The sequence below is a fragment of the Haliotis rufescens genome, unplaced genomic scaffold (assembly GCF_023055435.1).
Source record: "Haliotis rufescens isolate VD_foot unplaced genomic scaffold, xgHalRufe1.0.p SCAF_7, whole genome shotgun sequence".
Lineage (NCBI taxonomy): Eukaryota > Metazoa > Mollusca > Gastropoda > Lepetellida > Haliotidae > Haliotis > Haliotis rufescens.
In genome coordinates, this window is record NW_025964361.1 from 1,881,657 (window position 1) to 1,907,827 (window position 26,171).

Genomic DNA, 26,171 nt, shown 5'->3' on the forward strand with positions numbered 1-26,171 from the left:
AAATCTGGACTTGTCAAACTATTTCATAGACTTGCTAAGGATGTTGAATATTTGTGTTTCAGGGTCTGCATTAGACTCTGGCTAATTGCCAGGTGGCATTACATTATGTTGTTATTCAGATGGTTCCGAAGCGATGAAAATTCGTGAGAGATACTTAACACGCTCTTGTCCCATTATATATACAGCCAAACAAGCTACTGGAAATGTCTATACAGTGCCCTCACCAGTCTAGTGGTACTAGAACATTCCAGATGTTTCTATAACATACAATCACCATCCGCGGTATACCGGACTGGAAGTCTACACACAACACTAGCATCTAAATATAGCAACTTCCTGATGACTGATCACTGTCCAAACACAATGCAATGGGGGCCTACAGAATCTCAACAGAAACAATGTAACGTTATGAACACAATGCCATTTAGAAAGTGTTCAGATAAAATACACTGCCTTTGTCACATTCCAGGCAAGGTGTCCAACACTGCGACAGTAGGCCCCGGGACCTGCCGGTTCTGTGGCACTACCAGCAACACAGGGATGCTGGCTATAGGCAACGTGTGCTCCGACCCCGACTGCCAGGTGAGTCAGATGCTGCTGGCATTACATCTGTCCGAGCATCCCTTTAGCAATTGGAGATCCTGGTTTAGAATAGGTCCCAGCAACCTATGCTTGTTGTATGAGATGACAGAATGGATTTGGTGGTCAGGCTTGGTGATTTGGATGATAGCATCATCGTAGCCTGACTTGGGATGGTGCTCATAATATCAATCACTGTTTTTCTGGTTCTGACTTGATTATTTACAAGTTGTATGGGTAGAATATTTCAGAGTGCAGTGCTAAACAAAAATCAACCAGCAAATATGGTGAAGCCTCATTATTGTGAAATGAATGGGATGAGACTAATCAGCGTTAGAAACAAACAGTTTTTGTCCACTAGTCCTTAAAATGATAACATATAGCAAGATCCTTAAAAAGGGCAAATTTCTACTAGTCCTTATGATACCTTACCTATTGGGCAGTTTGGCAAGGACTATAGGACTAGTGCCAATTTCTACCACTGATGAGTGCTGCACTCTGATTGACTCTTTGTTAAATGAGATTGGATCCCGTAAATCTTCATAAGGTCTTGTTGATTGTCAAAATGTTGTCCATAATACTGCTGGTATTAGACCATAGTGCAGAAGGGATCTGATGGGAACGTAAAATAACTTGCTGTAATTAATACCAGTACATGGAATTAGTGGAATTTGAAGTACAATATCATAATCAGATATTAATTATGTAGAAGCACCACAATGCGTGAAGTACCTATGAGATGCTGAATGTGACTCCAGACTCCATGTTTGACTGTGTTTGACTGTGTTTGACAATACTGACTTCTCCCCTGCAGGAACACGCCCGCAATGCCTGCACCCAAGTGCTGTCCTGCGGCCACCCCTGCTGTGGCATCAAGAACGAGGAACCGTGTCTGCCGTGTCTCCGTGGGTGTCAGTCTGCCAACCAACCCCCACTCAAGCAGGACTCCGATGACATGTGCATGATCTGCTTCACTGAGGCTCTGTCAGCCTCTCCAGCTATCCTGGTACGTGCATACAGTGTAGCCTGCAGCAGTGCTCATCACACATCAGACATTTGCTAGTGACCTGTAGAGCTCTGGGGGCACAGGTGCCCTGGTCTTAGAGCCGTATTTTGCAAGCTTCTTCCCAGCGCGTGACATCTTCGTTACACTCTCGGTAACATCGCTGCCACCAGTGTGGGTGCAGCCATTACAAGAATCTTGAAATTTCCCCTCTAACCCCAAATGTAGTAACGTTTATACTTTTGTTTATGTCTTTGGGAATGCCATCATATTTTATTTTGAAAAAGTTTATGACTGACCATGTTTTCCAGATGAATTTACTTTGTTGTTTTAATAATCACATTGGTTTGAGATTGCAGACTAACGGAAAATCAACCAACTTCTCCCTTACATTCTTACTATATCAACAACACTATAGTTTTAATGAAACAGAAATTCAAATTGACAAATGAAGAAAGTGTATTCGGCGTCACGACAGTCGTCACTTGTTTGTAAACATAACGGTCATTCGGTTGCGAGTTTAACTCCAAGCATGGTTGTTGCCACCTATTCACAGTGGGGAGTTTTGACTGGTGGCAACGAAAGTATAGAGAGCTCCGCGAACGGGCTATGGCTGTGAGGAGCTTGCCGTATTTTGCTGTTCAGAGTTGCTTCCCTTAGGAATGTCAGAAACATGATCATGGATTCGAATCCCAGATTTGACCTGATTATGTTTCTAAATTTGTCAGCACCATACATACCTGTGCACATGAGTTTAACCAAGAAGTAAATGCCTAAGACCTGGTCCTTCCTCCTACATCAAGCTGACACACAGTGATATAACTGAATACTGTTCAAAGCAGTGTTAAACCCAACTTTCTCACTCACTCAGTAGGGCCTAAAACTGTAACTTTGATCAGGTGTTTACAATGGATGACATGGCTGATTGTTTATCACCGTACCCAAAGATCGACAAAACTCCATAATGGAGGAATGTAGCCACCACAAAGCCATTGAGTATTGACGATGGGGATCGTTGCTCATCATAGAAACTGCTGGTCTGTGTGGTCCAGACTTCATTAGTCACATCTGATCCTGCGATAATCTCACATTGGACCCGTGAAGATCTGGGATAGAATAGGTCTTCAGCAACCCATGCTTGCCATAAAAGGCGACTAACGGGATCGGGTAGTCAGGCTCGCTGACCTGGTTGATGCATGTCATCGATCCCAATTGCGTGGATCATTGTTCATGATGTAAATCACTGGATTGTCTGGTCCAGACTCGGTTATTTACAGACCGCCGTCATATAGCTTGAATATTGCTGAGTGCGGCGTCAAACAACAAACCAAACCAAACCAAAAATCATCTCACATTGTTGTCTTCTGTTCATGTGATTGTGTGTGTTGTTGCAGCTCAAGTGTGGGCATGTCTTCCACATGCACTGTGGCAAGAAGATCCTGGAGAAACGCTGGATTGGACCTCGCATCACGTTCGGCTTCTCCCTCTGCCCTATCTGCAAAGTGAGTACCCAGGAGCAGGATGATTGGTAATCGAAGACAATAGACTTGAGGGGAGGGTCATGACTATAAAGACAAATGCATTTGTTGGAATGAAGAAAAGATTTGCCCCCTAATGACATGGTATCTTATAAAGTCAATCATATACACATGGAATTATATCTTTTACCAAAGAGAATAACCCTTGATGTTAACCAGCAGGTAACTGGCAGTATTTACATTGGTAGGATTTAGTATATGCATTGCCCACTTTTAGAGGGTGCACCTCACCCTTTGTTCTCGTAAATGTATCTTTATATCCTCATGAAGTCCTCCATTATTTACTGGGTGATGAGACCCGTGAAGATCCGGAGTAGAATAGGTCTTCAGCAACCCATGCTTGCCGTAAAAGGCGACTATGCTTGTCGTAAAAGGCGACTAACGGGATCGGGTGGTCAGGCTCGCTGACTTGGTTGATGCATGTTATCGATCCCAATTGCGTGGATCGATGCTCATGATATCAATCACTGGATTGTCTGGTCCAGACTCGATTATTTACAGACCGCCGTCATATAGCTAGAATATTGCTGAGTGTGGCGTTAAACAACAAACCAAACCAAATACTGGGTGATGATGTATTTTGTATACTCCCAAAGGAGCTGAGAATTATTATTATTATTATTATTATTACAGAACAACATCGAGCACCCAGTGCTGAAGGGCCTGCTGGACCCCATCAGGGAGCTGTTTGAGGATGTGCGACGGAAAGCCCTCATGAGGCTGGAGTACGAGGGCCTGCACAAGGCCGAGGTCATCACCACTCGCGGTGCTCGCTTCTTTGGGGACCCTGCTGGATTTGCCATGGACAGATATGCTTACTATGTCTGCTTCAAGTGCAAGAAGGTGAGAATCAAGAGCAGACAGTAATTGTGGTTTACATCTTGATGGGTTCTTCCTGGGCGCTTACAAGGATGAGTGGTCTTCTTTTGAAATTGTTAATGTGCCATGTCAAAGGTGATTTGAGTCAACTCTTTGTAACTGTCTGAAAGTCACATTGGCATTTTGTATTAGTTGAGAATTGTCAGATATGGATCTTTGCAGTTGCTGATGGCCTACCTTCAAAGACTTATGTGTCTTTAACATGTCTAAACTGTCACGTTAAAGGTGATTTTAGACTGCTGTTGTAATTCTCTGAACATCACATTTGCATTGCATATTGGCCAAGAACTGTCAGATCCTGTCCTTTGCACTTGCTGGGGGTCTTCCTTCAAGGAGGGGCGGTCGGGTATCCTAGAGGTTAAAGCGTTTGCTTGTCACGCTGAAGATCTGAGTTCGATTCCGGACATGGGTACAATATTATGTGTGAAGCCCATTTCTGGTGCCCTCTCCATGATATTGCTGGAGTGTTGCTAAAAGCGGCATTAAACAGTACTCACTCACTTCTTTCAAGGACTGATGCAGTGTTCGGAATTCCAACTGAAAGTCCAGGTGTTCTTGTCACAACTCTGATGTACCTGTGAACATCCGGGCGAGAATAGGTCTTCAGCAACCGCTTGTCATAAGAGGCAACTAATGGGATCGGGTGGTCAGGCTCGCTGACTTGGTTGTTGCAAGTCATAATATCCCAATTACATGGATCATTGCTAAATGTTAAAGTGTTAAATTTGAGTACATGTATCTTGTTTGTAAAATTTTGACACTCCAAATGCAGTTTGTATAATTTTGTGCACTTTTGTTTCTTAGGCCTATTATGGGGGTGAGGCGAGATGTGACGAGCAGGCTGGTGGTGGTGGGGACGACTATGACCCCCGGGAGCTGGTGTGTGGAGGCTGCTCAGATGTGTCCCGAGCTCAGGTAGGTTCATCAGTGACGAGAAGAAATGGGATTTAACTTTGCGTTCAAGATTGTTTTACTTGCATACAGACTCCAAGCCGACCATTCCTTGTTTTATCCCCATAATGCTGAGTACCAGTCGAGTAGCATCTTTTAATGCATTTTGGTATAACGTGGCCAGGAATCCAACCACCAACCTTCTGCTCTATGGGCAGATGCTCTATCCATGAACCATGGTATTGTGCACTGACAGTTTCTGCTGTTTGTTTACGCTGTGTATGGTGTGAATACTGTTGTCAATATGGCTGGAATATTCCTGCAAGCATTGTTTAGTCTTATCCACTCACTCAGAGGAAGGTTATAAACAAAATTAACAGTTCTGCTAGTCCAAGACTAGTACATGCAGGAGGACTTGTGACATTGTATTGTGGACAACCACTTTTACTATTAGGCATATGGCAACTCTGTAGCAGACAAGTTTTGCTGACTAGTGAAAATAAAAATTCATTTCTAACCATGATATGAGAGATTGTGAGATTGACCAATCAGAGAGCAGAACTACTGACCCCACATAAGCCCGTATACCGTCAGTAAAAATCCAAGATGGTTGTTACTGACCTAATATGAGCTGTATACCATCAGTAGAAGACATCTTGGATTCTCCAACACCAACCTCACATATTCCCACCCACCTCCAAATTCATTATTCCACACTGTTTTGTATTTTTTTTATAGTTAATTGTGATGTGCAAAGACATTTATCTTTTTTAAACCATGTCCGTGACTTTATTAATAAAGATTATAGTTAAAATTGTCAACAAGGTTTGTCCTCTAAGGTTTGAAGAGTAGTCTCCCTTTGACCCTTAACGTCAGCGTAATAAGCTTATAAGATTAGTGCGATTATGGATACCAAATAATGTAAACTTTTGGGCATAATAAATTTGTAATGGTGTCTTAAGTTGTCGTCTACGGTGTCATTTTAGGTTAGCAGAAAAATATTGGGCTCAGTTGACACTGTAGATGGCTTAGTAAGACACCATAACTAATAATGCCCAATTGTATTGCTTAACTGAAACAAACCAAAGTTTATTAGAAATATCTATATCAAGGAAGAAAGTAACTATTAAACTGTTGTGAATATTTTGAAATTATTAGCCCAGCCACCCGTGCAATTTTAGCAATTCTTATTCTTTTAAATACATAGGAACTATCATCACCTACATCTACCAGCCAGCTTGACAGTTACTGTGACAGGGGCTTGGGGCCAGTGTTAAAAGATGCAAGCTTTATATTTGTGGCGGGGCGGTCGGGTAGCCTAGTGGTTAAAGCGTTCGCTCGTCACGCTGAAGACCCGGGTTCGATTCCCGACATGGGTACAATGTGTGAAGCCCATTTCTGGTGTCCCCCGCCGTGATATTGCTGGAATATTGCTAAAAGCGGTGTAAAACCATACTCACTCACTCACTATATTTGTGGCAAGACTTCATTGAGGTAGATATCATATCAATTTCTGTTTTCAGATGTGTCCAAAGCATGGAACAGATTTTCTGGAGTACAAATGTCGCTATTGCTGTTCTGTGGCCGTCTTCTTCTGTTTCGGGACAACCCACTTCTGTAACGCGTGTCATGACGACTTCCAGAGGGTGACAAACATCCCAAAGACAGATCTGCCCAACTGTCCTGCAGGTAATGTCAGGGGAAGGGCTTTGGGATTATATACTACTCAATTTTAGATTGGGATAATCAGTTGTCGTTATATTTAATGTTTCACTTGACATATCAGAATCGGGGCAGGCGGGTAGCCTAGTGGTTAAAGCGTTCGCTTGTCACGCCAAGACCCGGGTTCGATTCCCGACATGGGTACAATGTGTGAAGCCCATTTCTGGTGTCCGCCACCGTGATATTGCTGGAATATTGCTAAAAGCGGCTTAAAACCATACTCACTCACTCACTCACATATCTGAATGCGTTTTGTGCTTTGTTGAAAGATTAAAATATTCTTATGAAAAGTGGAACAGTATATTATTGAAAACTAAGTGGAAATAAAAATAAAATAAAAGTCTTTCAACAGGACTTTTTAAGATGATTTGAGATTATATGGGGTTGGTGGTTGGAAACGAAAAAAAGGTTTGGTCTCACGGGTTCTGTCTTTTATATACCTTGTGTTTGACACCAAAGTTTTCCAGTTTTAAAAAATTGTTCAAGACAGAGTTTCATTTCAGCATTTTAATCTTCAAAACAAATTTTACTGTTGGCGAAATATAGAACCCCCTAAAGTACTTATTTACACAGATTCCTTGAACAGTTTGTTTAGGAAAACATATAGAATAAAATAATAACACTAGCTCACATCATGCACATTTAAGACAAAATTGGATGAAACACTATGAGTTAATTTATTGTGGACAAACATGTTCTTTGTATATAAACAGTAAACTACAGCTATAACGAACTCAAAGGGACCTCTAATTTTAGTTTGTAATAACCGTAGTTCATTATAAGCATATATACAGCATATATACAACAAATGGCCAGGACTGAAAAATAAGTTTGTCATATCGATCAGTTCACTATAAGCGTGTTCACTATAAACGTAGTTTACCATAAATTGCAGCTTAGATGATTATCTGTGACTTATGCCTGCTGTGTTTTGTCAGGTCCCCGTGGCAAGCAGATAGAGGGAGACGAGTGCCCTCTTCACGTACAACATCCTCCGACTGGCGAGGAATTTGCTCTTGGATGTGGTGTGTGTCGAAATGCACATACATTCTAGGTAAAGTGACATTGTATTGCACATACTTAGACGAGTCGTATGTCATAATACACATACACTCTAGCTGAGACGTGACGTGCAATGCACCAGATGTGTGTTTAAATTCACTTGCACTCTAGACGTGGCAAAAAATCACACATTCTTAACTTTAAAATTTGTTTTTATTGCTGTACATATCAAAGCTGTCACTGTTTGTCATCATCCAAAAACCATGCTCACAGAGGAGGCGTGTAGTCCCAGATCGGTATGCCACAATGTTGAAATGACTTTGTGCTGGAGTGTACCAACTGCTTGCTGCAGCCAAAGGGCAAGGTGTCCATGCCCACAAGGATAATTACCAAAAGTGCAATCCATATTTGAGACTGAGAAACCTTTATCATCATTGTTGGTCGGTCATTGCAGATTTTTATCATTTGAAGGCTATCAGGATGATTAATACCTGTTAGTTCCACGATCATGTTATATCCCAGATAATATTCAAAGATGTGCCAGTGTATGTGGACATCAGTGATGTAATGCCATCATAGACAGTCAACAGTAACTATGATTGGTTCTGATTGAAAGATGAATGAAATATCAAATTTATCTCATGTATACTTGAAGACAGTTATAGAAACTGTTTCGAAGTGCTGGGGGCAGGTGGCAGAGTCCATGAAGACTTCCCTGTGCCCAGAAACCTTTGATTGTGGGTTTGAATCCCAGTTCACTCTGATTATGTTTCTAGGTTTGTCAGCACCATACCCATGCTCATGGGTTTCACCAAAGTGGTAAACGTCAGACCTGCATCACTTCGGGCTTTCCTCCCACATGAAGCTGACACGCCGTGATAGAACTGGAATACTGTTAAAAACGGCGTTAAACCCAACTCATTCTGATTGAAAGATTAAAATTAAAAATCAAATGTAGCTCATGTACACTTGTAGACAGTTCTAGAAACTGTTTGAACAGTGCTAATTACCCCTGCAGCATCCAGAGGTGATGCTGCCTCAGAAACAATGCTGAGTCAGCAGTTGACTTTATGTCAGTAGTTGCATCGCTGAGTGCTCAAAGTTGCTATACCATGCTTTGCTACTTTTTCAAAATATATCGTCCTTTGGTCGCTGTCGCTGTCTGTACGTGTTCCTCTTAGAAACCAAAACTGCAAATTTTGCATAATGAGGAATTTAAATTTGCTGTTAGATATTTTTACACTCTCATATGTTGTATCCAAGCTTAAACGGTCCATTTTAATATTCCATTGTTTTAGCATGCCTGGTTCAAGTCTATGAACAAACACAAATGGTTTGTTCAGACGAGAGTAGGTGTGTCAATTGTACATAGATATGATGGTGTAGTTAAGTGTCTGTGTAGACAGTCGTTGACGTGTCTGTTGCTCCAGTGTCGTGAGTTGTGTGCGTCTGTGTATGTACGTGACTGGTGTTCGGACAGTTTGCGAGGGTTTCATGGACGTCGCCTACCAATGCTACAATAGGGAAATGTCATGTTTTTTTGTCTGTCATGTAAGTATCTGAAACCTCAAATGCTGTGATACAGGGATGTCTCATCCTACCAATTATCTTTTCAATAAAGAATATAATGTTTGAGAATGTTTGTTGTTTCTTGAGTAAAAGAAGGATGGACAAGAGTAAGTGAGTGAGTATGGTTTTGGACACCAGAAATAGACTTCGCACATTGTACCCATGTTGGTCTTCGGCGTGACGAGCGAACGCTTTAACCACTTGGCTACCCTGACGACCCCGGATGGACAAGAAATAGCAAGGAATAGTTAGACCAGCAATATCACAGGAGACCAGAAATCAGCTTCACACATTGTACCCATGTGGGAATTAAAAATGGACCTTTGGTGCAATGAGCCAATAATGCCACGGTACAAGACAAACTATGGAGGAGGGATTGAAACAACGATGCCGATTATTTTCAGAAAAAAATGAGTTTTTCTCAGATTCAGTGTTTTGCATTCACTGCCAAAAATATTTTGTCTGCATTTTGGTTAAACATATCTATCGTCATAACTTCATATATGTTAAGTGTTAAAAGTTAGGTCATAAACATATAACAAGATCTCAGGAGAGCAAGATTTCATTCAAGATTGCGGCTCCCTGCGAGTAATCACTTTCAATGTCGCCAGGGTAATTTATGACTGGTCAGTAATGTTCTATTTTATAACATATTTGATGTAAGGGATGTGGGTTGCTGTGGGAATGACGGTTAGACATTAGTCTGGGTCTGGGGCACAAGCCATGAATCACTTGGAGTAAGCAAATAATCGTCATCAGGTTCATCTGCAACGGTTCGAAGTTCTTGCTCGCTCTTGCAAGCAATTAGCTGTTTGCAACACTCCCTTGGTGTTGAGAGTGCTGCTGTGTGCGCACGTACATGTCTTGTTATCAAATATATAAATGAATAAACAACCTTGACTCAAGCGAAGTCATCCTGTAAATAGTCTGGACCAAACAATCCAGTGATGGATATTGTGAGCAATGGACACACAATCAACCAAGTCACCAAGCCTGACTTCTCAATCCATTAAGTCGCCTCTTACTTCCAACATAGTGGGGAACAAATCCAACTCGGCATCCTCACAGGGGATTGTCATCATGAAACTTTTTCATGATCGGCCACATTAATCTTAAAAAGTTATTATAAATTATTATGTGCCACTTAGCCTGATGTTTTAAGTTTTTTATTCCTTGCCAAGACCATGCTTGTAAACCACAGCACACCCTGCAAGTGGCACATGTAAGTCTCATTCTACCAGGTGGTCAGACAAAAGGAAATACACGAGTTGTGTTCATAGGTCAGTTTATTTTACATGATCATTTATGCAAAACCATATGGCTTTCAAGGTGCATCATCTCAATGTTATTTTTGTTAGTCTAGCAAAAAACATGATTTAATTGTAACCAGCTATGACTAGGTAATTTTTCATACCGTACTCGCCATAATGAGTGCCCTGGGGGCCTAGAGAATTGACAAAGAGGGTGCTTCTTGACACCATACACACAAAGTTAAATTTGTTGTCAGAGATTGAGCGGAAGGCATCAACTCCGTTCAAACATCAATGAAACATTCTTGATAATAGTTACTACACAGTAATATTCCATTTCTGAAAATACACACTACAAAAACAGTCCGTTTGGCTCTAAGTGAGAACAATGAATAGCAGAATAACTCAAAAACGGGAATAGTCTATTAATATCAATATGGTACTCCGCAATGAATACCCTGTACCCAACAATATCTGCTGTTATTTTATTTCCACCACTAGAAAAAGGTTGTTTAAGAAACTATCATGGTGTTATGTGTACAAGTTGACATCTTGAATGGAGGGGGCACAATGGTAGGAAGAACAGTGCAGACATGCACAGCACATGCTACATAGTATACGTCATTGTTGACTGACAAGATGCGCTACTCAGCGGATGTGAAACAGTTGATTTTTAAGGTGAATGACTTCTTTCAATGTGCAGCAGAAAGAGGAAAACCATTTTATGCCATTATAAATACTTGAAATGAGCTTCTAAAGCTCTTGGTATCTCTCCTAACAAGCTAGAAAATGTTGTCCGTCAACGGGACTCGAGGAATCTGGTGAAGCAGGTGGGGAACATATCAAAACCATGTAGGGTTGATAAATTAGACAGTTTGAAGAAAATTCAAGCCAGATGTGCAATTGTTTAACTGCATTCAGAAAATAAGTACATGTCACTAAGACTCGTGAAGAAATACCTTGAAACTGAACATGATTTAATTCTTACAAAATACAAGCTATGGCAACTTTGCATACATTTGGATAAGATACAGAAAGATAAGTGGGGAAAATAGGGCTGTGTCATGTGAACGATCTGACATCCTTCGTCTCCGAAATCATTATCTTCGAATCAAGCAAAAACGTGAAGAAGGATATAAGAGTGTTTTCCTAGATGGAGACGTGGGTAAATACCTCTCACACAGCCAGCAGTCATTGGGTACCCATTGGGGATAGTACGGAGTCTGGGAGAAAGTTACCAATGGGAAAAGGTGAAAGACTTTCTCATTCTCCATGCTGGCTGTGACCTCATCTTTTGAGCCAAGGCCAACAGAGACTTCCTCACAGAAATAAACGGCAAGGTATTTCTGGAGAGGGTGAAAAATATATTGGTCCCTCTTTGCCTGCCAAGTCCCTTATTATCGTGGACAATGCACCATATCACAGTATGCAGGACCAAGACAGCAAGGCCCCGACATCTAAACACCTTAAAGGAAGCAACAGACCCACATAGAGTTCTGACCATCAGCAGTGACACAAGCAGTTCTGACAATGAGGGCTGGGACATGAGCGAGTCAGATTGCAAATACAATGATCTTGAGATGACCCCTCTTATGCTGTCATTCCCAATACCACTGTGTGGCACGTTCGTTCCTCCTACCGTTCAAAATGTCGACACACACACACAAGTTTTTCCAGTTATGGGAAATATTTTTAACAAACAGCAGATATTGTTGGGTACAGGGTATTCATGGCCGTGTACCGTATGGACATTTAATAGACTATTCCAGATTTTGAGTTACTTTGCAATTCATCGTTTTCATTTGGAGCCAAATGGACTGAGGAAAATATGGATGGGCAAGTACATTTTCGGACTTTAAATAGAGGGCTTATGAAGGTAACTTTCAGAATGGTCTATAAGTTGGCTGGGGACACCTATTGGAGCAGGGTGCTTAATACGGTGAATACGGTAGACAAGTTAAATTTTGTTGTCGGGTCAGACTTTTAAGGTACATACACAAAGATGAAATAAATAGTAGTCCAACATTTTCACAAATTTCACATTGAACGTGATATTTATACACAACGTGAAGCCGATCACATGGTTCTCTTCATATGTGATAGATGAACATCGTCATCACGAAACATAGAAACAAATGTCTCGTATATCAATTAATCAATATCGATGCCTTTCACAGTCCTTAACAAAGAGATTGTAAGAATATGCATAATCAAAGCTTTCATGACAAGCTTATCACGAGATGTGGTAGACTTTACATCCTAAACAATTTTACATCTTATATTGATAGAGTGAGCCTAGCCTTCAACTGGAGTTGATTTCCTTCAGTTCTTTCTGGATTTCCTCGGCCATGCTTCCTCGTGGTACATCCCTCTGAAAACAACATACAGGTTGTGAGTGACTGTTGTTTATCACACGTAACAAGATTACAGTCCCAAACAGACAAACCAGTGGGTGATGGCATGAGCAACATTTCACAAATATGTTGACAACCTCCACCAGGTCACACATTGAATGAGCTAGGTGTAATGCTGCTTGATATTCCAAGACTCGTACTGGTCACACAACCATGAGATCTCCGGAAACAGAACCCATGACCAACTCTCCCCAGTAAGGCTTTCCATATATTTTACTGTGTTTCCCATCTCCTGCACGCCCTTAATTTTCATTCCGATGTGAAATAATACAAAGTTTTCTGATCTCAAATTTTCCCGGCGCTGTGGAAATTTATGCCCCAATGTGATAAAAACAAAGTACTCCTACCATTGCACACTAGTTAAAAACCCAGGTCAGCTTCATCTTTAAAATTCATCTGCCATATTTATGAAAGATTTGTTTCTGAAGCAAAGCGACTAGATCACTGTCATAAATTAAGTTAAAGACTATTATCAAGTGTTTTAACCTTCAAAATTTCATAAAACAATTTACAGAATAAGTGTATCAAATAGTTATTTATTTGTTTCTTTTTTTTACATCTGCCCGCTCTCTTGCAGGCTGAGGTTGGAGATGAGAAATAAATAGAAAAGTAAAGATGGCCTAAGAACAAAGGGACATTCATTCCAGTGTGTGAGTGAGTAAGTTAACACAGCTTTGAGCAACCCACAAGCAATGGTATAGAGCTGACAAACCTAGAAACATAATCGGAGTGAACTGGGATTCGAACTCACGATCATAGGTTTCTGGTATGACCAAGGGATGCAACCTCAGACAACTGAGCCACCATGCCCCCACAGGCAAACGAGATTTGGAAATGTATATAGTTTAAAGTTAAATAGCAGCATACTGACCTCTTTCCTGGTTGCCACGACCCTGAGTTTGATGATGCCAGCCTCGATCTCTGACTGCCCGATGATGATGGCTAGAGGGATGTTGTTGGTCTCACAGTACTGGAACTGGTCTAAGGCCTTCGGGTTCTTCTTGTACGAGCTCTCCGTCTAACACACAAACATTACATTTCAGTACAGACAAAATGATAGGCTTCGCAAACAGTGATTGGTGTACTTTTTGGTTGAGCATTTCAAGGATCATGTCAAGGGTGGATCAAGTATTTTTAAAAGAGAGGGGTCCAAAATATCAAAATCCCATCTTAGTCAAACTTCTTACCTACAACATGCTACATTTGGTTTTCCCAAGGGAGGGGGGTTCCGGACCCCCTGGACCCCTCTCTGGATCTGTCTATGCAAGTTATATGGGTATGTGTATTTTGGTCACAGTAGTCATAATAACCATCCCTGGAACAATAAATCGGTGGTCGATAACGTGACGATCACGACTGAAGCGCCACGACACACAAGAGCATATTGTACGACTATGTCAGCCATGTTACTGTACAGCTATCATGGTCGCCATAAACCAGTGGTCAATAGTCTGACAACCATCACTGAAGCACTGTGAGGCACAGCAGCTTGGTGTATGAGCACTGTACGACTATGTCAGCCATGTTACTGTAGAGCTATCATGGTCCCCATATTAACTATCCATAGAATACCTAAACCAGTGGTCGAAAGTCTGACAACAACCCATAGACCACCGTGACACACAACAGCTTGTGAGTGAGTGAGTGAGTGAGTGAGTGAGTGAGTGAGAGAGAGAGTTTGTGTTAAAGGGGAAGTGTACACGCAAAAATCACTTTCTTACTTTTTCTAAACAAAACGCAATTTTAGAATTAGTTAGTATCTGTGTTTGAAAATATACACTCATTTTTTTCACAGTGAAAGTAGGAAGCTCACAATTGTGTGAAAATGATATGCCGTTATGAGGCCTTCGTTTTTCGAGCTAAACAGGCCTGAGTTATCCCCCTTAGATTATGACGTATTTGGTGCCAGTTCAACTGGGTCCCTGTCTATTCTGAACGCAAAAGATATCAAGTACCAGTTTGCGGTAAAACAACATGGCCTACGACACACTCCGGCGCAGTGGTGACTCAGCATTACACTATGCTGGCTGGCATCTGAGACGCTAGAATCACACACCTATACCTACACCACGTGAAGCGGCTCTAACAAAGCATGATGACGTCATAATGTTTATCAATTGGCACCAATGACGTCATATTGCAAGGGGCATAAGCCATGGTGTTTTTGTTATGGAAATAGAACACTTGGTAAATGTGAAAAATATAAATCGTTTTAATGCAAAACATATGTTAATTAATTGTGATATTTTTATATTTTTGTCTATGACACTTCTAGGTTAACACTTTTATTGTGGAAAAAGTACAAGAAAATTAGGTTCATTTCCGTGTGAACTTGCCCTTTAACTGCTCATATTTTCTCAGATGTGGGAGAAAAGTCAAACACACAGAAAGAGTTTGTCCTCTAATGCTATCCATCCACACTCAGCAGCCTTGTGACCACATGATCCGCATCTTAATCATCTATGGCCATGCAGTGGAACTGGGGGCCTACATGCCCCTGATTGCCAACAAGGAAAGCCTACAGATACAACCGACCTCTGCCCCAATATATGCACCCTCAGTCTAACGCTTGACCTCCAGGTGTTGTGTCGAGTTACCTTGATGTCGGCAGACCACAGTTCCTGGCACAGCTTCAGCCTCTCCTCCAGCAGGTTCTTCTGTGCTGATATCACAAACACCTCGGTCTCAGTCGTCCGGATCTTCTGCTCCGAGGCCTACACAAACATCACCCTCAACATCATCAACACACTACATATGATACAGCACAGCTACTTCAATTCTCACTCTCACCTGTCAATGAACTGTGCAAGATGATTACCAGAGAGCAACTTGGACTAAACACAGCCAATATTAATCACCTAGTACCGTATTCGACGTAATAAGCGCCCCGCTCTAATAAGCGCCCACGGGGACATTTGCAAAGATATTGGCTAGTGAACAATCCCAATTAGCACCCCTTCCCATTGATCAATGTACACAAGACTTATTTATTCGCGTATAATACGCACTAAAAATATATCTGTTGTGTCTAAACATTTCAGGCTGTCAACATACACCACGAAATTTATCTTTCAACTCTGTTTTTTCCACCAAAATAACATTCTAATAAGAGCCCCCTATTTCTAATTTTGAGAGCGCCCTGGGCGCTTTTTACGTCGAATACGGTATTTGCCCAGCTTTGGACTAAACGTTAAATCTTTTTCAATTGTAAAAATTCAGACACAAAATTATCATAGTTCCCTTTGACTAAAAAACATGAAACTATGCTCTTAACCAGAATGCTTGAAATGATGACACAAACTACTTATTGTATGTCTGACAAAGTCTGCTACTCAGCATGTCTCAATGTTACAATGAAACAGTTTTCTTTCATGAGAGAAGGGATCAGGGACCAGTTCCACAAAGTAATCTTAGCGCTAAGACGACCGTAACTCCAATACTTTAACAAAGGCTCACGACAGTTGGAGTGATTAGACCGATTAGTGGAAGGGGGCCCTGAGAACCAAGGAATGTTATAGTCTTAGAAATAATTGAACTACCTTATTCGACGTAATAAGCGCCCAAGATGCTCTCAAAATTAGAAATAGGGGGCTCTTATTAGAATATTATTTTGGTGGAAAAAAGAGAGTTGAAAGATCAATTTCGTGGTTTATGCTGGCACACTGAAATGTTTATATGCGACAGATACATTTTTCCAGAATTTAACTGCCCATAATTAAGAATGCATACAACACACGAGTGCGTATTATGCGTGAATAAATAAGTCTTGTGTACATTGATGAATCGGTAGGAGTGCTAATTGGGATTGTTCACTAGCCAATATCTTAGCAAATATCGCCGTGGGCGCTTATTAGAGCTTATTACGTCGAATACGGTATCTGTAAGACCAAGCTACAGACAGCTGTACTCACCAGTGCCTTGGCCTCCATTATAGAGAAGAGTCTCTCAATGCCGATGCTCACACCAACACACGGCACCATCTTGCCCTTGGGGTCAAACATGCCCACGAGGCCGTCATAGCGCCCCCCTCCAGCCACGCTCCCCACCCCCGGGTTCTCCTCCCCTTGTGCTCCGGGCTTGTGGGTGTGACCTGCAAGTCACACAACAACATGGAGATCCACTGCACAAGCTACATCTATACTAAGACAGGGTGGAAACTGGACTTTCATAGTCAGTTAACTCCCTTGCCTCAGGAAGATGTCAGCTCCTATCAACAAGCAAACTCTTCTGCCTCAAACCGTCATGGTATGTCATTTTCAAGGACTCTAATCGGGTCTTCCATCAAGGCTTTGATTGTTTCTTACTTAACATGGCTCTCAGCAATATTCCAGCTATGTGACAGCTGCCTATAAATGATCATTATGGTGTGTGAGGAGAGATTTAACATATGTAACATCTCTACATGTTGCCGTTGCAGCAACAAGAAAATGGGGAGGGCTCCCAAAACAGGGTCTATGACAAAAATGCAAAATTTTTCAATGGTCATGAAATGAATTGACAGATACACTTAAATGGTTAAAATAATGAATGATCATTGGGGAGAGTCATTAAAAAGAAAAAGAAAATTCAGAAAAAGTATTTGACAGAAAGGACATACATTTTTTGTGTTTTCAGTTTCATGGAGGAATAATCTCTTTAATAGTGAGTGAGTGAGTACGGTTTTACGCCGCTTTTAGCAATATTCCAGCAATATCACGACAGGGGACCCCAGAAATGGGCTTTACACATTTTACCCATGTTGGAAATCGAACCCGGGTCTTCGGCTGACGAGCAAATGCTTAAACCACGAGGCTACCCGACCTCCCCAATCTCTTTAATAAATGACCAGTCCCTCCTCCGCATCCACAGCCACTGACCTTTGAGGACTCCCTCGTAGATGACCCCTGTGTAGTAGTCCAAGCCTCGGGCCAACGACAGGTCAAACTGAACCTACAATCCCAAGAATGACCACATATCAATCACGTCCATTATTCGAAACAAGCAAAATGCAGGGAATGCATCTGTCCATCAGTCATTTCACAGCGAATTTAAATATCCTGATTGAGTATTGTTTTATGCTGCAGTCAACAATCTAAGTTGTTCACCGGTCCCGGGGGGAGCTGATGTACCCTCTACTAGTATCAGGCTTGGCAACACATAGAGTGAGTGAGTGAGTGAGTGAGTGAGTGAGTGAGTGAGTGAGTGAGTGAGTGAGTGAGTGAGTGAGTGAGTGAGTGAGTGAGTGAGTGAGTGAGTGAGTGAGTGAGTGAGTGAGTGAGTGAGTGAGTGAGTGAGTGAGTGAGTGAGTGAGTGAGTGAGTGAGTGAGTGAGTGAGTGAGTGAGTGAGTGAGTGAGTGAGTGAGTGAGTGAGTGAGTGAGTGAGTGAGTGAGTGAGTGAGTGAGTGAGTGAGTGAGTGAGTGAGTGAGTGAGTGAGTGAGTGAGTGAGTGAGTGAGTGAGTGAGTGAGTGAGTGAGTGAGTGAGTGAGTGAGTGAGTGAGTGAGTGAGTGAGTGAGTGAGTGAGTGAGTGAGTGAGTGAGTGAGTGAGTGAGTGAGTGAGTGAGTGAGTGAGTGAGTGAGTGAGTGAGTGAGTGAGTGAGTGAGTGAGTGAGTGTTCACCGGTCCCGGGGGGGAGCTGATGTACCCTCTGCTAGTTTCAGGCTTGGCAACACACACTAATAGAGTGAGTGAGTGAGTGAGTGAGTGAGTGAGTGAGTATGATTTTACGCCGCTTTTAGCAATATTCCAGCAATATCACGGCGGGGAACACCAGAAATGGGCTTCACACATTGTACCCATGTCGGGAATCGAACCCGGGTCTTCGGCGTGACGAGCGAACGCTTCAACCACTAGGCTACCCGACCGCCCCCACTAACATAGAGGGTACACAACCCATGTCATGCCGAGGGACCGGTAGACAACGAATTAATCTTACCGCACACCTAATAATATTGCAGATATGTGATGCATGCATGTTTTGGTCTGAATCAGTAAGAATACCACAGTTACACCACAATTCATTTTTCACATTCATAGAAAAAATGTAGAAGACAGAAAACTAACAAAGTTATTTCTCCTAGATCAATTTCGACCCGTGAAGATCCGGGGTAGAATAGGTCTTCAGCAACCCATGCTTGCCGTAAAAGGCGACTATGCTTGTTGTAAAAGGCAACTAACGGGATCGGGTGGTCAGGCTCGCTGAGTTGGTTGATGCATGTCATCGATCCCAATTGCGTGGATCAATGTTCATGATGTAAATCACTGGATTGTCTGGTCCAGACTCAATTATTTACAGACCGCCGTCATATAGCTGAGTGCGGCGTTAAACAACAAACCAACCAACCAACCAACCTAGATCAATTTCATTTGGAAAATATATTGTAAATATCTGGAAAATTGTGTGTCAAATAATTAACTTTGAGCTACAAACTTGTGGTTGGTATGTTGCAAATGTAATGCTAACAGTTCAGCAAATCGAGCAGGGAACATTAGAAATGTACCTTACGTGTTTGAGGGGTACACTAAAAATCATAGAACGGGTCTCGGCCAATCAGAATCCAACATTTATTTGTAACTGTAAGGTAAGATGTAATAGAGCTACACCATGGCTGTCTGTACATGATCAAGACTGGATCTGCGACGCTTGATTTAGCCATATAAAACATGCACCAGTGCAACCTATTATTAAAACATTTATGTCTACATGCACCAATTGCACGTAATATGAAGCATACATCACTAATCCCTGTGTTATGTGTCATTTGTCATGCTCTCTTGGACTTGATGTCATTAAAACTTTAAGATTATGTGAATATGTTCCTATTAACTTTTACAGCAATACATCATTAATTCATGTTAAATCATGACAGTCATCAGAGAGTTGAGATTTTATTAATTTAGATGAGTATATGCATCTGTGTTTCAATGCTGATAGATTTAATGGGACCAGGATGCAAACTGGTTTTATCTGGTGCAAGCAGGTTTTCATGTCAGCATGAGCCTGGTGCAAGTTTCATCAAGTTCCTTAAACTGAGCCCTGATCTGGCAAACATTCACGAGTTGGAACATGATAGATCATTCATCCATACCATGAACATCACAAAACCACCTGTTGCCCATGTTGTCAAACAGTAAAGACTTTATAATTGTCTCCAAATACTACCGGTAATACCTACTGTCAACATATATTAAACACGCCTCTTACACATAGAACTCTGAAGAAGAGTTGGAACTCGGATCCTGCATGTAACAGAGAGGTAGCACTATCAAGTAAAGGACTGACCCTGTGAGAGATCCCGAACAGGTCACAGTACTGCATGTAATGGGGAGGTAGTACTAGCAAGTAAAGGACTGACCCTGTGAGAGATCCCGAACAGGTGACAGTACTGCATGTAATGGGGAGGTAGTACTAGCAAGTAAAGGACTGACCCTGTGAGAGATCCCGAACAGGTCACAGTACTGCATGTAACGGGGAGATAGCACTAGCAAGTTAAGGACTGACCCTGTGAGAGATCCCGAACAGGTCACAGTACTGCATGTAACGGGGAGATAGCACTAGCAAGTTAAGGACTGACCCTGTGAGAGATCCCGAACAGGTCACAGTACTGCATGTAACGGGGAGATAGCACTAGCAAGTAAAGGACTGACCCTGTGTGAGATCCCGAACAGGTGACAGTACTGCATGTAATGGGGAGGTAGTACTAGCAAGTAAAGGACTGACCCTGTGAGAGATCCCGAACAGGTGACAGTACTGCATGTAACGGGGAGGTAGCACTAGCAAGTAAAGGACTGACCCTGTGAGAGATCCCGAACAGGTCACAGTACTGCATGTAACGGGGAGGTAGCTCTATCAAGTAAAGGACTGACCCTGTGAGAGATCCCGAACAGGTCACAGTACTGCATGTAATGGGGAGGTAGTACTAGCAAGTAAAGGACTGACCCTGTGAGAGATCCCGAACAGGTCACAGTACTGCATGTAACGGGGAGATAGCACTAGCAAGTTAAGGACTGACCCTGTGAGAGATCCCGAACAGGTCACAGTACTGCATGTAACGGGGAGATAGCACTAGCAAGTTAAGGACTGACCCTGTGAGAGATCCCGAACAGGTCACAGTACTGCATGTAACGGGGAGATAGCACTAGCAAGTAAAGGACTGACCCTGTGTGAGATCCCGAACAGGTCACAGTACTGCATGTAACGGGGAGGTAGCACTAGCAAGTTAAGGACTGACCCTGTGAGGGATCCCGAACATGTCACAGTACTGCATGTAACGGGGAGGTAGCACTAGCAAGTTAAGGACTGACCCTGTGAGAGATCCCGAACAGGTCACAGTACTGCATGTAACGGGGAGGTAGCACTTTCAAGTAAAGGACTGACCCTGTGAGAGATCCCGAACAGGTCACAGTACTGCATGTAACGGGGAGGTAGCACTAGCAAGTAAAGGACTGACCCTGTGTGAGATCCCGAACAGGTCACAGTACTGCATGTAACGGGGAGGTAGCACTAGCAAGTTAAGGACTGACCCTGTGAGGGATCCCGAACATGTCACAGTACTGCATGTAACGGGGAGGTAGCACTAGCAAGTTAAGGACTGACCCTGTGAGAGATCCCGAACAGGTCACAGTACTGCAAGAGGAGCTTCAGGTCCTCCAGGCCCTGCACTGCCAGCTTCTGACTCTTCAGGGCCTCGTCCTTCAGCAGCTCATTGATCTTGTCAATGCCACCTACAAGGGAAGACAACTCAATCAGTACTGCTCACCTATTCAGCAATAGAAGCTTACAGTTTTAGTCCACTAGTCCTTATACTGATAACATATCGCAAAACCCTTAAAATTGGACAGCGTTACCTGAGTATCAAGGTGGCCAGACAGCGTTACCTGAGTATCAAGGTGGCCAGACAGTGTTACCTGATTATCAAGATGGCCAGACAGTGTTACCTGATTATCAAGGTGGCCAGGCAGCGTTACCTGAGTATCAAGGTGGCCAGACAGCGTTACCTGAGTATCAAGGTGGCCAGGCACCGTTACCTGAGTATCAAGGTGGCCAGACACCGTTACCTGATTATCAAGGTGGCCAGGCAGCGTTACCTGATTATCAAGGTGGCCAGACACCGTTACCTGAGTATCAAGGTGGCCAGACAGTGTTACCTGATTATCAAGATGGCCAGACAGTGTTACCTGATTATCAAGGTGGCCAGGCAGCGTTACCTGAGTATCAAGGTGGCCAGACAGCGTTACCTGAGTATCAAGGTGGCCAGGCACCGTTACCTGAGTATCAAGGTGGCCAGACACCGTTACCTGATTATCAAGGTGGCCAGGCAGCGTTACCTGATTATCAAGGTGGCCAGACACCGTTACCTGAGTATCAAGGTGGCCAGGCAGCGTTACCTGAGTATCAAGGTGGCCAGACACCGTTACCTGAGTATCAAGGTGGCCAGACACCGTTACCTGATTATCAAGGTGGCCAGGCAGCGTTACCTGAGTATCAAGGTGGCCAGGCACCGTTACCTGAGTATCAAGGTGGCCAGACACCGTTACCTGATTATCAAGGTGGCCAGGCAGCGTTACCTGATTATCAAGGTGGCCAGTCAGTGTTACCTGATTATCAAGGTGGCCAGACAGTGTTACCTGATTATCAAGGTGGCCAGACAGCGTTACCTGAGTATCAAGGTGGCCAGGCAGCGTTACCTGAGTATCAAGGTGGCCAGACAGTGTTACCTGATTATCAAGGTGGCCAGTCAGTGTTACCTGATTATCAAGGTGGCCAGACAGTGTTACCTGAGTATCAAGGTGGCCAGTCAGTGTTACCTGATTATCAAGGTGGCCAAACAGTGTTACCTGATTATCAAGATGGCCAGACAGTGTTACCTGAGTATCAAGATGGCCAGACAGTGTTACCTGATTATCAAGGTGGCCAGACAGTGTTACCTGATTATCAAGGTGGCCAGACAGTGTTACCTGAGTATCAAGATGGCCAGACAGCGTTACCTGAGTATCAAGGTGACCAGACAGCGTTACCTGAGTATCAAGGTGACCAGGCAGCGTTACCTGATTATCAAGGTGGCCAGACAGCGTTACCTGAGTATCAAGGTGGCCAGACCGTGTTACCTGATTATCAACGTCGGCCAGACAGTGTTACCTGAGTATCAAGGTGGCCAGACACCGTTACCTGATTATCAAGGTGGCCAGACAGCATTACCTGATTATCAAGGTGGCCAGACAGTGTTACCTGAGTATCAAGGTGGCCAGACCGTGTTACCTGATTATCAAGGTGGCCAGACAGTGTTACCTGAGTATCAAGGTGGCCAGACACCGTTACCTGATTATCAAGGTGGCCAGACAGTGTTACCTGATTATCAAGGTGGCCAGTCAGTGTTACCTGAGTATCAAGGTGGCCAGACAGTGTTACCTGATTATCAAGGTGGCCAGACAGCGTTACCTGATTATCAAGGTGGCCAGGCAGCGTTACCTGAGTATCAAGGTGGCCAGACAGCATTACCTGAGTATCAAGGTGGCCAGTCAGTGTTACCTGAGTATCAAGGTGGCAAGACAGTGTTACCTGAGTATCAAGGTGGCCAGACAGCGTTACCTGAGTATCAAGGTGGCCAGACAGCGTTACCTGAGTATCAAGGTGGCCAGACAGCGTTACCTGAGTATCAAGGTGGCCAGTCAGTGTTACCTGAGTATCAAGGTGGCCAGACAGCGTTACCTGAGTATCAAGGTGGCCAGACAGCGTTACCTAAGTATCAAGGTGGCCAGACAGCGTTACCTGAGTATCAAGGTGGCCAGTCAGTGTTACCTGATTATCAAGGTGGCCAGACAGCGTTACCTGATTATCAAGGTGGCCAGAGAGTGTTACCTGATTATCAAGGTGGCCAGACAGTGCTACCTGAGTATCAAGATGGCCAGACAGCATTACCTGATTATCAAGATGGCCAGACAGTGTTACCTGAGTATCAAGGTGGCCAGACAGTGTTACCTGAGTATCAAGGTGGCCAGACAGTGTTACCTGAGTATCAAGGTGGCCAGACAGCGTTACCTGAGTATCAAGGTGGCCAGACAGCGTTACCTGAGTATCAAGGTGGCCAGTCAGTGTTACCTGATTATCAAGGTGGCCAGACAGCGTTACCTGAGTATCAAGGTGGCCAGTCAGTGTTACCTGAGTATCAAGGTGGCCAGACAGTGTTACCCGATTATCAAGGTGGCCAGACAGTGTTACCTGAGTATCAAGGTGGTCAGACAGTGTTACCTGAGTATCAAGGTGGCCAGTCAGTGTTACCTGAGTATCAAGGTGGCCAGTCAGTGTTACCTGAGTATCAAGGTGGCCAGACAGTGTTACCTGATTATCAAGGTGGCCAGACAGCGTTACCTGAGTGTCAAGGTGGCCAGTCAGTGTTACCTGAGTATCAAGGTGGCCAGACAGTGTTACCGGATTATCAAGGTGGCCAGACAGTGTTACCCGATTATCAAGGTGGTCAGACAGTGTTACCTGAGTATCAAGGTGGCCAGAGAGTGTTACCTGATTATCAAGGTGGCCAGACAGTGTTACCTGAGTATCAAGATGGCCAGACAGCGTTACCTGAGTATCAAGGTGGCCAGACAGCGTTACCTGATTATCAAGGTGGCCAGTCAGTGTTACCTGATTATCAAGGTGGCCAGGCAGTGTTACCTGATTATCAAGATGGCCAGACAGTGTTACCTGAGTATCAAGGTGGCCAGTCAGTGTTACCTGATTATCAAGATGGCCAGACAGTGTTACCTGATTATCAAGGTGGCCAGTCAGTGTTACCTGAGTATCAAGGTGGCCAGACAGTGTTACCTGATTATCAAGGTGGCCAGACAGCGTTACCTGATTATCAAGGTGGCCAGACAGCATTACCTGAGTATCAAGATGGCCAGACAGTGTTACCTGAGTATCAAGATGGCCAGACAGTGTTACCTGATTATCAAGATGGCCAGACAGTGTTACCTGATTATCAAGATGGCCAGTCAGTGTTACCTGAGTATCAAGGTGGCCAGACAGTGTTACCTGAGTATCAAGGTGGCCAGACAGTGTTACCTGATTATCAAGGTGTATCAAGGTGTATCAAGGTGTACCTGAGCATCTGACGTAGCCTCCTATCTTGTCCGCTGCTGCTGCATCCAGACCCTTCTCATCAATCATCTCCGCTCTCACGTCATCCCAGAAGGTCTACAAATAGTATATACAATCTACTGTAAATTTTCAACACATGTCCATGGCAGATAAGGCTACATTTTGTTTGTTTGTTTAGTAATGTTTGTATATTCCAGGTATATCACATTGACCTGTATATAATCCAGTCTGGGCCAGACAATCCAGTGACTGATTATCTCATGATAATAAATGAAGTTTCAAATCAAAGCTAAGAAAGTTCATGGTTTAAATTCATAAAGTTTTTTTCTGCCATTCTTTTTATCTGAATGTTAAATACAAATACTGTAAACAATGTTACCTTATCTAGTTTATCTACAGCTGAGCAGATTGTTCGGAACTTGTCATCTGGGACACCGCACGCCGCAAACATTCCGTCTAGCAGCTTCCGATGATTTACCTGAGCAGAGAGATGATGTCAGTGGTCAGTCATCACATTATCGTCCTGGGCATCCTTCCACGTAGTGGTCTTAGCGCCACGACGATTGTAACTCACATACTTTAACTGGTTAACACAGGCTTACAATAGTTGTAGCACTAACATCACTTTGTGGAACGGTTCCCAAAACCTTCATTCATTCAATAATCATATCAATCGTTTTGTGTATTGCAAATTCTTACAGAACAGTCCTATAAATATTCATTGATCTTCATGACTATGAAATAGCCAACTGTTAAATATAGGAATATATAGCTGTGTGATCGTTCAGCAAGAGTGAGTGAGTGAGTTGTGTTTTACGCCGCTTTTAACAGTATTCCAGTCATATCACGGCGTGTCAGCTTAATGTGGGAGGAAAGCCCGAAGTGATGCAGGTCTTAGACGTTTACCGCTTTGGTGAAACCCACGAGCACAGGTATGGTGCTGACAAACCTAGAAACATAATCGGGGCGAACTGGGATTCGAACCCACAATCATAGGTTTCTGCCCAGGGGACGCAACTCTGCACAGCGTATCGGGAGCCTTAGACGACTGGGCCACCCGTGCCCCCCGTTCAGCAAGAACTTATACAGTTGACAAATGATGAGGAGATTCACCTTCATCACATAGTGTCCAGTGTTAACTCACCTTGACTACAAAGTCTCCCAATTCTAGTGATTCCAGGATTTCCACTACAATTTTTATACACTCAGCATCTGGTATCATACCGTCGTATTGGCCCGCAATATCAAAATC

General features: G+C 43.2%; 2 protein-coding genes across 18 annotated transcripts in view; one reads left to right on the forward strand and one right to left on the reverse strand.

Moving 5' to 3' along the window:
* Positions 1-9,246, forward strand: part of LOC124139629 (E3 ubiquitin-protein ligase MYCBP2-like) — a 121,540-nt gene extending 112,294 nt beyond the window's left edge. For all 14 annotated transcript variants that reach the window (XM_048387783.1, XM_048387791.1, XM_048387789.1 and 11 more), the window contains 7 exons: positions 470-582; positions 1,394-1,585; positions 2,977-3,084; positions 3,754-3,963; positions 4,804-4,914; positions 6,414-6,579; positions 7,551-9,246. In XM_048387783.1, the coding sequence (XP_048243740.1) occupies positions 470-582; positions 1,394-1,585; positions 2,977-3,084; positions 3,754-3,963; positions 4,804-4,914; positions 6,414-6,579; positions 7,551-7,666 (1,016 nt within the window). In that variant the 3' untranslated portion in view covers positions 7,667-9,246. The remainder of the gene's footprint in view (positions 1-469; positions 583-1,393; positions 1,586-2,976; positions 3,085-3,753; positions 3,964-4,803; positions 4,915-6,413; positions 6,580-7,550) is intronic.
* Positions 9,247-10,451: 1,205 nt separating this feature from the next.
* Positions 10,452-26,171, reverse strand: part of LOC124139628 (histidine--tRNA ligase, cytoplasmic-like) — a 43,960-nt gene continuing 28,240 nt past the window's right edge. For all 4 annotated transcript variants that reach the window (XM_048388350.1, XM_048388351.1, XM_048388349.1 and 1 more), the window contains 9 exons: positions 26,064-26,171; positions 25,299-25,397; positions 24,922-25,015; positions 21,422-21,549; positions 17,704-17,776; positions 16,759-16,937; positions 15,445-15,561; positions 13,719-13,865; positions 10,452-12,804 (listed from right to left, as the gene is read on the reverse strand). In XM_048388350.1, coding sequence (XP_048244307.1) covers positions 12,736-12,804; positions 13,719-13,865; positions 15,445-15,561; positions 16,759-16,937; positions 17,704-17,776; positions 21,422-21,549; positions 24,922-25,015; positions 25,299-25,397; positions 26,064-26,171 — 1,014 coding nt within the window. In that variant the 3' untranslated portion in view covers positions 10,452-12,735. The remainder of the gene's footprint in view (positions 12,805-13,718; positions 13,866-15,444; positions 15,562-16,758; positions 16,938-17,703; positions 17,777-21,421; positions 21,550-24,921; positions 25,016-25,298; positions 25,398-26,063) is intronic.